Below are 11,940 nucleotides of genomic sequence, written 5' to 3'. Positions count from 1 at the left end.
ACAGCAGGGGGAGCAGATTGCAGAAATTTGTCATATCAGAGTTAAGTCATACTGTCAGTCTAAGGAAACAACAGGTAACACATGGCTGGCATTGCATATTCCTGATGAAACCACATTACACTCAGACTACAAGTCATCTTCTTAAATGTGGGGTTTTTTTCAAATTTATTTTGAAGTAATCAGAAGTTTAGTCATGTTTGTTTAAACTTGTTTTGTGTAGGAAAAAAAAGTCTTATGCCTTCCAAGGCAAGGAAATAACAACACTGGGGACCACATTCTTATGTGAGGATTAAAAAGAACTCAGCTGGCAGTGACCCAAAGAATTTAACTGACATTTTAAAAAATGAAAGCATCCCATGATCTCCTGCAAACTTGGAACTTGTGAAAATCAACAAAGTATGATATGAATGACTGAAATTTAAACTTAATCTCCTACTTTGAATTTTTAGCTTGTTTTTTTATTGGGGTTTTAAATAGAAGCTATTCAAAGTACAATATAGGGACTTTGATTTATTTAAAGAGCTCGAAAATAAAACATATTTCTAAAACGTGCTAAGTTCGCCATCATAACAACAGCAACAATTACAAATAAGTTTACAGTTCGCTTCCTGCCCAGAAGCCTTCACCTATGCGGCAGAAATGCTAAGAGATGTAGCAGCAGTAACTTGGAGGGCATTTAGAAAAAAAATCAGCTACTGGGTTACCGCCCTTTCTTCCCATTCCCTTCGCTCCTGTACCGAGAAACCCCGCGCTAGGAAGGGAAAGGTCCGGCGCAGCATCGGGGCTGGCTCACACCGACCCTGCGGCCGCTGCACCGCTGGAGCGGAGCTGAACCCTCAGCCCGGGCTGGCTCACACCGACCCTGCCGCCGCTGCACCGCTGGAGCGAAGCTGAGCGCTCACCCCGGACCCCCCGGATTCCGCCCGCCTCACCCGGCACCGCCATTTTGCACCAGCCCCCCCCGGCACCCCTGAGCCCCCCGTGCGGGCGGTCAGCCCCCGCCCGCTGTCACCGCCCGCTGCTCCACCCCGCCTGCCTTGCGCGGCCGCCATCGCCTCCGCCTCCTGCCGCCGGCCCCGCCCGGCCTCGGCGGGGCCTCGCCGGAGCCCTCCCCGCGGGCGGAGGGCGGTGAGTGGCAGCGGAGAGGGGAGGAGGCCGCGGCCGATGGGCGGGGCAGCGCCGCCCCCCAGGGCTGCGGGCTGCCGGCGGAGCCCCAGTCGGCGTCCGGCCGCCTCCGGAGCTGTGGGCAGGTTCGTCATCGGGTGTGCGCGGTGCTGACTTCGCCCGGCCGGGCTCGGTGAGCGTCTGGGGCGGGACCCCGCGCAGGACGGCCCGAGCTGCCGGCCCCGGCCCCCCGCTGGGGCTCCCTGGCCTTCCGGAGAGGCAGGGCCGCCCGGGCACTCTCGGACCCCCGGGGAACGAGGCCGAGCGAGCTCCGGTGCTCCCGACTGGGAGCGGCTGGCGGCGGTGGGTGCGGAGTCACCGCCGTGGGTGCGGAGTCAGCGCCCGCTGGCTTGTGAACAGCCCGGAGGAAAAGTTGGTGTTGTCCTTTGTAGGACAGGCGCAGAGTGACTTTTGGGGCGGGAGTCGTTTCGCGAGCTGGCTGATAGCGAGGTGAGCTCCTGCTCACGGCTGTGCTGGGGACGCTGTGCCGGCACTGCCCGCTCTGGAAGGAGCCGGACCCGTCCGAGCCGCGCATCCCCCGCGGGGCGCCTCGGGCGCGGCCTGGCCGCGCTCGCCGGCCCTCGTACAAAGCACTAAGGTCAAGTTAAAACTGGAGGCACAGTAACTTTTGTGATTGTATAATGGTTAAAAATACTCATGCTAGTTTACCGGGAAGGTATTTTAATCTCTGTGTTTTCCGAGGACTGTTTGAAGGTTGAACTGAACTATGTTGGTTTATTTATAACTTGATGTAGAAACATAATACAGAAACGCATTTACTTGTATCAGTAAAATATTTTCTGGTTTAGGGCAGCCTAATTTTTGCAGCCAAGTTGTTAAATTAGAAGTAGTATGTTTGGCAGTGGAGACATTGATAGTACTCTTAGCACCCTGTTGTGATTTTTGCGTCCTTTGAGTGGAAAAAGTTGTTGGTTAAGTGGTGTCTGTGGTTTTGGCTATACTACTTTAATCTTTACAAGGACAACTTTAGGTTGGTTTTCTGAATTAGTTCTGTGCTTACACAGAATTAAAAAATATTGTTTACTGCCAGAAATATTCTAAAATGCTCCTTGCAAATTGCTTAACTTCAGGAAAGTTGTTCTTAAGGAGCAAGAATTGCTATGTGTTATGCTGTGGTAGTACATGCATATCTTGCTACTTTTGGCTTGTGAAAGCCAAACTGTCAGTAGGCAGTTTTATGCAAGTTTACTTATTTAGGGAACTTTTTACTATAGAGCAGAGATCCCCTCTTATTTTTTAGAGGACTTATAGTTAAAAGGCTGTCTCGTGTAAGGCCTTTGCCTCCCTGCCATGTATGATTTTTCTTTTTGAGTGGGACATAAAGGTATTTAAAGTAAGCTAATTTTGAATCATGGGCATTTAAGTTGATAATGTCTAAAAACAGCATCCTTGGTTGTTTCCCATGCAGAGTTCCACATCTTCTCCTGCTTTGCCTTCTTATCACGATTCTCTGTCTCCTTATTAGGTGATGACAGTTAACCAGGTTTTTTATTATTACAGGCTTGTCCCTAAAAAGTTTGGGGCTAGTCTTTATTTCTGGCATGTATAAGCAGAACATTAAATTCAAAGAATAAATTTATATGCAGCATTTACAGGATTATTATTAGTTTTAGCATTTGTTTACACTTGTAACCCTATTATTATTAGTTAGGAAAAAAAGCAGTCACTGTTCTGGCACAATGTTGTATATGTGATCAGACTCAGCAATAGCTGCTCATGCTGGGAGTTACTGAAGAATGTATAGATAAATCTTGAAGTTGCTATGAGCCTTCTTGCCATTTTCTAGGCTTTTTGTTTACCTAAATTATAAAAATACATTCAGATTTCAAGTTTTTATTCATTGTAAATGAATACAAATTCACTCAGTTTTACAGTTTTCTGATAACTTTTCATTATTTTCTTCTTTGGCAGCTAAAATGAATTCAGTTCCTGATCCCACCTCAAGTCCCTCTCACACCCAGCAGCATCTTGGAAGGTCCCAGCTAAATGCTGCTCCTGTGGCCCATAGTGGGAACAGTCAGAGACCTGGAACCTCTTCAGGAGATTCTGCAGCTTCTTCAGTTCCTGGCTACTCCCGTAGCAGGGAGAAAACAGAAAAAAAGGGTAAGTATGAAAGCAATTCTTATGCAAAATGGGCTTACACACAATAATCTCCCAATGTTTCATGTATATGTACTCCAAACTCTGTTTAAAGACACTGTAAAGTAGGAAAATAAATTTCTTCAATTTCTTTTAACCTGTTGTTGTGGAAGAGTCTTTTCTACTTCAGCTTCCTTTGTGTATATTTTTGAGTTTTCCTATCTAATTTTTCAGGTTTGTACAAAGCAATAGGAAAGAACTTTATTTGAAAAATTGGCAGGGAGATTTAATTAAATTTAGCATTATAATGTTTCAATTGAATTTCTTTGTTTGGCTAGAACACATACTATAACTGTAGCTTTAATATGAATTCTAATATGAATGCATAGAATACTACTGTAATGTAGACTGATGGAATAATAAATTGGTACATGAAGCCAAAATTGAAGTTAATATTAGCAGTAAGATAAGAATTTGGATTTACAGTCATGGTACACTGTGAAAGGCAGAATTATGTGGTTCTTTTCCCCCACTTGCTGTGAAACTTGAGTTTCAAAGATTGTGGAAACTGATAGGATGAGAGTAAGGTCTTGTGCAAAATGTAGAACAAAAACCACCTGGCTCCTGTATTCACCTGCTGAGTTCCAGTTTTAATTCAGTTTGTAATCTAAAACTTGTGCAAGATGGTCTTGTGCTCAAGGTCTAACTCATCCCTTGCTCTTTAACTTTAAAATTGGACTTTTGATTGTGAAACTGCTTATGTACATGCCCTTATGTTCACAAATATAAGTCTCTCTATTGAAGGCAGTAAGGCATCCAAGAGTTTAAAATTATTAAATGTGTGACTTTGTGCATGGCACACACCAGATGCAGCTGAGCTTTGCACGTAATTCAGGCCAATATTACGACTGCGTCAGCAAATCTGTTGTTTGCATCTAATTCATAATTGACTGTTGGAACCTTCTGGGTTCCCTGTTCCCAATGAAGGGGAATTTCTTTTTGGATATCCTACTTTCCATCCTGTGTCAGTATTCAGTACCAATTTTGTCATCTAGCCCACTTGTAAAAGAATTGAGAGATTATGGAGATTTAAGACTTCTAACATTACCTACGTGGTTGCTAATTTAGAGTTAGTGCTAACATATATGTTTTCTTTCTTAATTTTCTAGTTTCTTAGTATGCTTCAACAAGGAAAGAATAGTAACTGTAATAGGAATATGGTATGAACTTATCTTGGCCTTAGTTACAGTATGATTTGAAAAAGCAATACATAGGTTTCTGTTGTTGGTGTCCACATTCATGCAAGATTCTGGAAATCAACACAATCTGTCTAGTGGTATTTTGCACATGGGCTCTGTCAGGTATTCTTTTCTTATTTTGAATATTTTCTTACTCTACACAAATGTTGGACTTTTAAAATCACACTGATTTTTATCTTAGTTCTCTTTACAGTCCTGTGTATTTGCTAATGAGCTCTAGCTATGCAGCACTGTATTAGAGATGCTGCTCATTAAAGAGGGCTTTTGAGCATTGATGTATTTCTCCTTTTCAGTTGTGACTCATTCCTGGTTGCTTTAAGTCTCTTCCCATTAAAGTATTATGGGTGCCTCGTGCCACTGTCATTGCCCTTCCCATGCCCTTCTTAATATACTCAAGTATTTAATGCAGCAGAATGAGCTACCATTGCCATAGTGGTGCGTTGGAATCTCTAACAACCAAGATTTTAGTGAGTTTAGATAGAAAATGTCTTCAATAATATATAATACAGTATTTTCTTATACGGCTTATGGTTTTAGAGTTATGCTGTTTGTCATAGTGCTAACAGTTTCTAGAACTGAAAACTTTCTTAAAAGAAAGGAAGTTCTGGTCATCAGAACTTAAAAATGGGCATTTCAGTAGGACTTTATTTATAAAGAACTGCAAATAAAAAATACAAATTCAAAAATGTATATATGAAAGTAAATACAAAATAGACTGATATGTCAAACATAAAATTGGCACTTCAGAAGTTCTCAAAATATTTGAACTGACATGAAGGTGTTCCTTGGAATCACCAGAGCCCTTACAATAAATAACATTTGAATTTCTCACAGGTCTAGGAAAAGTGAAGGATTTGGACTCTCAGCCAGGACATGTTGTGCTTGGTTGTATGAAAGGAAATATGCTCCACCCCAGATGCTCTGGGCCACTCTGACATCTTTCTTAGAAGATTAAGAAGTAGGGTAATTTTCAATAGTCACTATGATTATGAAGAAGAGGACAGAAAAGACCAGCACACTAATATACAGAAAGCTCTCTCAAATCTTACTAAATATGTAGAACACTCCTCTTTGATGATGACTTAAATATCTTGCTCAAAATTTCAATTACTGTAACAAATTTAAGTTATATAATTTTTAATAAATCTGCTATAATTTCTGATTAAGAAGGAGAAATGTACTGTGTATATCTCAATTATTTGGAAAGGCAGTTTCAGTTCAGGACTATCTAGCACATGCCCATGTGTCCTTCCCCCACAGAAGGTCACTGGTGTACTGGGCAGCAATAGTTGAAACATTGCCCAGCAGGTGGAAGGAGATCCTTTCCCTCCAGTCAGCACTGGAGTGCTTCATCCTGTTCTGGACTTCTCAGTGCATGGAGAGAGACATAGAGAGAGTTCAGCACAGGGCCACAGAGATGGTGAATGAGCTGCAGCATCTCTCCTGGGGGAGACAGCTGAGAGAGCTGGGGCTGTTCAGCCTGGGGGAGAGAAGTCTCAGGGGGATCTATCAATGTGCATAAATAGCTGAAGGTAGGGTGCAAAAAGGATGGAGCCATGATCTTTCCAGAGGTCTCCAACACAAGGATCAGAGACAGCTGGCACAGACAGGAGGTTCCCTTTGACCATCAGTAAACACTTTCTTTGTTTTTCCTGTGTGGCTGACTGAGCACTGGCATAGGTTGTCCAGAGGTGATGGAGTCTGCATCCATTCAGGTATTCAAAAACCATGAGGACACTGTCCTGGGCAGCCAACTTAGGTGGACCTGCATGAACAGAGGGGTTGCAACAGGTGACTTCCAGTGGTCCTTTCTAACCTCAGCCATTTTATTAATTCTTGTAATATTCTTGACACCATATCTGTATTTCTGATCTGTCATTTTTCTTCCAGTTTTTGTTAATATACTCTGTGTTTAAGGCTATAGCATCAAAGTGAATGTTAAGTAATTCGTTTCCTGGAAGCACACATCACATCATCTATTCCTGCAGCATTATCCGTATCTTGCAGTGTAATGCAACAAATTAATGAATGCCTTGGCTCTCTGTCAATAAAGCACTTAAATACACACAATATCCTCAGCAGAACAGGTACTTCCTTTGGATCAAACTCTTATACTGCCATTTTTTTTCTCAGCAATTTTTCAGTCTCTATTCTGCTAATGTATCATTAGGTAATGTTTATCTTATTCCTTAAATAATTTCTTTCACAATGGGAGGTAATAGTGTTTTGAGAATTTATGGAGCAAATTGAATCTGGATTTAATGAAAAAATCAATCATTAAGATAATTTATAGATACAAATTTTGTTGTGTTAAAAAAGAAAAGGAAGGCATTCCTATTTCTACTCAAAACTCTTGCATTCTGCTTATGTATGGTTTTGGTTTTCCATTCCTTGTGTATGTAGGAATGGAGAGAATGTCAATATGTCAGCTTTCCTGTATGAAAATAAATGAGAAAAAAAAATGGTTACTCTTTCAAGGATGTTCATGGACAGGGAGCTTATTAGTGAGCAAAGCATATACACTACTAATTAGGGCTCCTGAAATTTTAAAGCCATGGAGTCATCAGTATTCATGTGAGCAAATTACAGGAGAGTTCGTGTATAGCAAGGAAGACCAGTAGCTGCTTCCTAGTGAAGTCTTTGGAAACAGACTAAGATTCTAATCTCATAAGACACTTTTATGCCTCTCAGGTGCAAGGCCCCTCAGTTTCTGGTCCAGGTGCTACATACCCCTTTCTGGCTTCTGTGTTTCATTCACTCTGTAGAATCTCATTCCTTCAAATGCAGCCTTAAATCAACGTGAAAAGACAGAGTTTGAGTGAGAGTGCTGGAGCTCCCAACACCAAATTCTCCAAGTAGGCTTAAAAATACCATTCTTGCTAGAGATACCATTTCCTCTCCTTACACACAGAACAGAGCTTGGAAAAAAGCACTTTCAATGTGGTGACTTAGTTAGCATGTGAGTATCTGTAATGCTGCTGCTATTAATGTTTTTCAAAAGAGATGCCTGAGTCTGCAGTTGAGGTAAGTGCCCTGTATTGCTGAGTTAGAGGGTAGATCTGTATGTCCCAGGAGATGGCTTGATTCAGATGAAAGAAAAGCAGAATTGAGAGACACTTCTCACAATACAGTCATGATTGGGTCCTTGACTGTCATTCAGTTCAGCCACAGTGATAACTTGAACTGGATGACTCTCACCCCAGGTGAGCATTTATTGTGCTGGAGGTTATCTGGAAGAGTTACCATTTATTGTATTGCTTAAGTACATTCAAGCATGTAAAGTGTCTTTCATAAAAATTGGCTGTCTGCCAGTCAACAGGTAAAAGAGGTCATGCTAGGATACTGGAGAAGCTTTTACTGGGTAAAAGATGGTGATTTTTCATATGTGTATGAAAAAGATTATTACTGGTTTATTTCATCATTCATCCACATTTACTAGTCAATAAGGTTGGAAAGGAGAAATTGCAAAGCTAAGTTGCAGTGCTTGAAGAAAGGTCTCTGGTTAAATAACTAGATGGGTTTTATGTCCATGGTTTTGCTGTAATTTCTTGTTCTAGAATTGAGAACATATGGGAAGGTGTTTGTACAGAGAACTTTGCAGACAGAAATCAATTTATTATATTTTGGTTTTAGATATATAGAGTTCTGTGTGTACTTAGGTTATGAAAGTTTTTTGTACCTCTAGGAAGAGAATTATTAATCAACTGACTTCAAATTTACAAATAGTAAAAAAATCTTTTAAACAGTTTACAATGCATTGCAATAATTTATCACAGTGTGTCTCCAAGGCATTGCTGAATGATAGCTAAGAAATAGGGAACCTTTCTAATTTACAAATATTTTCCAAGTGTTACCTTCTTCCACTTAAAGTTACAAAACCTTTGCTTCAAAGCTCTATTTTAGCACTTCTATGTCTTTACTTTTTGGCAGTTAGCTATTACAGACTAACTCTTGAGGCAAACTGAAGTATTTGTGCAAAGCTTGAAGAAATCTGAGAAAAACCTTTGATTATTTGAAAGGGGGGATTATACCTTGAAGTATTAATTACTTAACAATTTATCCCTCAGTTTTTTAATGCCCCTTCAAACTTTACCTTTAAATATTCAGGCTCCTAGAAAGCTCATTTGCCAGGCTTTGCTGTGGGAGAGAAAGGATTCTATCCAAACAAAAGTTAATGACTGTATTTTTTGATAAAATTTTGGGACATCATCATTGTTGGTGCAGAACAATGAAGCAGGCTTTTTTGTGTCTGCTGCTATTGTCAGTAACATGCTGGTATTTTTACCACATATGGGAGGAGGACTGAACACCCATTTATTGGAGGAAACATTCTCCATCTTTCCCTCTACCACCATTTGGAATACATTAATGGGTTTTCTGGTTGATAACAAAGATACTATTACTGCAATCAAATTTTTGACATTCATGTGATGAACCAGATTATGGAAGATACCCTAGCTTAGTCTTCATTCATTATTTTCCAGGTGGATCAATTTCTTATCTGTTTATGATAACAAAATTTCTAGCATAGTCCCAGGGTGCTGAAAGAAAGGAGGGTAGGAAGGGAAGAGCTGTACACACATTAGTGAATTATGTAATGAAATGGGAGTGGCCCTATAAATTCTTTGGTGTGAAGGACTTAACATTCCTTTTGTGCAAATTTAAGAATTTATTCTAGTGGCTGGAATCTAACAATTCAGTTTCCTTCAGAAGAGATGCAGTATGTGTGTTCCACTGTGCAGACAAATCCCTGTTCCAGTGCAGTAGTCAAGGAGAGATTTGGAGCTGTTGTGTTGCTGGAGGGCCCCTTGCAGCAGCAGCAGCAGCCCCGCTTCACTGTGCAAGTTAGAAGGTGAGACTGGGAGCAGGAAACTGGCAAGTAAAGCTAATCCTTTGAAAAGTTAATTACTAGAAATGCTTACGTCACTGGATTTGTGGTTTTGCTAAAAAGTTGGAATGTTCTTTTTTTAAGGGCCCCTCTTTTGACAGTGAATGGACTGCTGGAGTGTCAATGTGAAGTGCTCTTAACTGCAGAATTGCTGAAATTCCATGTGCATTGTGCAGGTTGTTATGATAACTTTCTGCTCTCTGCACCTACAAAAATATGTGGGCTTGGTGAGCTCTGTGGTCTCATCTTCTCATACTGTTTTTCATTGCTTTCTCCTTTCTTCTTTTTAGTGGAAATGGTTAATATTGATGATTATCAACTAAGAAATTACAAGATGCTGATTTATTTTTAACTCTACAGTTTTGGAACTGCAAATTTATGTTAGAATTATCCTAGCTCATCCATAAAGGATTCAATCAGAGATGCCTGCATAGGAAAAAGGAGCAGGACTGGCTCATTAGTTACATATAAAATTGTTTTAATGACTTTAAAAGATCATTGTACAGTAATAGCTACACTAGAAAAATACAGATTTGAAGAATGGTTTTTCCTCCACTTTTAAAATTTATAGTCTGTAATATCACTCTGTCTTCCACCTATATGCTTTTTTTTATTGCTCTCTTGACAATTTACATTCATTTTGTGGGGGTGCAGAAGTTGTTCCCAGTTCAATTTAATGCTATTTGATGACTTGCAATTGTGGAGTGACTAAGACTGTTACCATATCTACAAATGCATTGCTCCTCCCAGAGAAAGTAGAGTTGAGTCCTAGACTTGAACAGCCCTGTAAACAAATGTTATTCCCTTTTCTCCCATCACTGTCGAATGCCTGCCAAAGTACGGTAGTATAAGAACTTGGAATTGTTCTTGGGACAAGTAGACTTAAGATCTCACCATGAAGGTTGAAGGCATAAAAGAAAAACGTGCAATGTACTCTTAATTGTACCAAGCCCTTACTATGCAGTTAAGAATTCAGGAGGGTTCTGAATGGATGAAAGAATTCAACACTCATAGATGAGCAGCTAAGCATCCAAAGTTAATAAAACCTTTTTTCAAATCGTTGATGTTTGTTGAGCAAACTATTTCTTCTTCTCCTCCAGTCAGTTCCTCTGTCACTATAATTGATATGTGCAAATCATGTTTATGACATGATGCTTGATGCCAGCTTTTAAGTGGAATGTCAGTCTTTCCAGAAACTTCACTCCTACACAGTTACTGCACACAATACCACTGAGCTTTTGGAACTTGTGGAAAGTGAGTAGGAGGATTTCTCTAGGGACTCAGGCTGGCTCTCCTCAACACTGAAGGCTCAACAATACAATCCAGTGACATAAAAAAGCTGTTAGAACCTGTATTTACTGTTATAAAATGTACAGATCAAATATTCTAAAAGTACCTATTCTACCTGTGGATGAATGGAGGCAATCTGACATCTTTCATTTCTTAGGAAATGAGCTTACATAGCCTTTTCTAACAAAAGAAATTATTTTTATTTTGCATTAATTGTGTTATGCCTTTACTCCTAAGAGTGTCTGAAATTCAAGAAAGCTTGTTTCATACTGAAAATAAAATCTGCGATAAAAAGCTGTGTGCTGTCCCTTGAAATTGTTGAATTTGTTTGATTTTTTTTTAATTAACTTACCAGATTTTTGCTTACAGAAATAAGCATAAAATCCAGCGTTACACTATTAGAATTACCACCATGCACTTCCAAAAGGAACTGGATGTATTATATAGGACATGGCTCCAGAAGAAATACCTTGTGGGCAGATTGTGCACAAAATGTGTTGCTCTGCCTCATTTGTTTGATATTCATGGACAGGTACCCCCATAAGCTTTCATTTTCCTACTTTTTCTTGATTTTTTATTTCTTGACAAATAGGCTTTGATTATTTACTTTGTAGGTGCATGCATTCTTGTTGCCTGCTCCCTCTCCCATGTTACACAGTTTCATACTAGCAAGTGAGCTATTACGAGAATCCACCACAGAAGGATTTCCTATAGATAGTATATTTCATTTTTGAAAATTGTGCAAACAAGTTCATTCACTCTTCTAACATGAATTAACTGCTTCATGTTTGCGACAGGGTGTTTTTCTGATGGTTCAGTGCTGCTTCGGGGTTTGGGTTTTGTTGTTATTGTTTTTTTGCTTTCTGTTTTTTTAAGTACCACAATAAAATCAGATGATTACAATACAATCCTGTCATAGTTTTGAACAGTGCAATAAGACATCTACTGACTTCATGAGAAGCTGTAACATTTTCTGACTGTGCTAGGTAAATACTGGATGAATAGAGAACAAGGCATGAAAACTGAGCCATAGGAGAAGGATTCCCTTTCAACAGTTGTCTGAGAATCACATTCAGTCATGCAAAGCTGAAAGATGCCAGTGCCTCAAAGTAGTCTGCAAATACAGAGGTTTTGCAGGTGGGTTGTCTTCAGCAGCTGGATGCTTGGTTTGTAAGAAACCAAATGATGCTTTTTCATGTTGTTCATTTTGGGTTATTTCTACCAAAGGCGTTGAAATCT

At 40.1% G+C, this 11,940-nt stretch overlaps 1 protein-coding gene across 3 annotated transcripts in view; it reads left to right on the top strand.

The window, feature by feature from the left end:
- The first annotated feature begins 1,068 nt into the window (after positions 1-1,068).
- WFS1 (wolframin ER transmembrane glycoprotein) overlaps positions 1,069-11,940 on the top strand; it is a 46,580-nt gene continuing 35,708 nt past the window's right edge. The window contains exons 1-2 of one of the 3 annotated variants that reach the window (XM_074541721.1): positions 1,069-1,250; positions 3,097-3,288. In XM_074541721.1, coding sequence (XP_074397822.1) covers positions 3,102-3,288 — 187 coding nt within the window. In that variant the 5' untranslated portion in view covers positions 1,069-1,250; positions 3,097-3,101. Of the gene's footprint in view, positions 1,298-1,356; positions 1,615-3,096; positions 3,289-11,940 lie in introns of those variants that run through there. The other 2 variants (XM_074541720.1, XM_074541722.1) reach the window with 2 other exon arrangements.

Source organism: Zonotrichia albicollis, chromosome 5, assembly GCF_047830755.1.
Source record: "Zonotrichia albicollis isolate bZonAlb1 chromosome 5, bZonAlb1.hap1, whole genome shotgun sequence".
Lineage (NCBI taxonomy): Eukaryota > Metazoa > Chordata > Aves > Passeriformes > Passerellidae > Zonotrichia > Zonotrichia albicollis.
The sequence above is the reverse complement of the archived record's forward strand: the minus strand, read 5'-3'. Positions and strand labels throughout refer to the sequence as shown.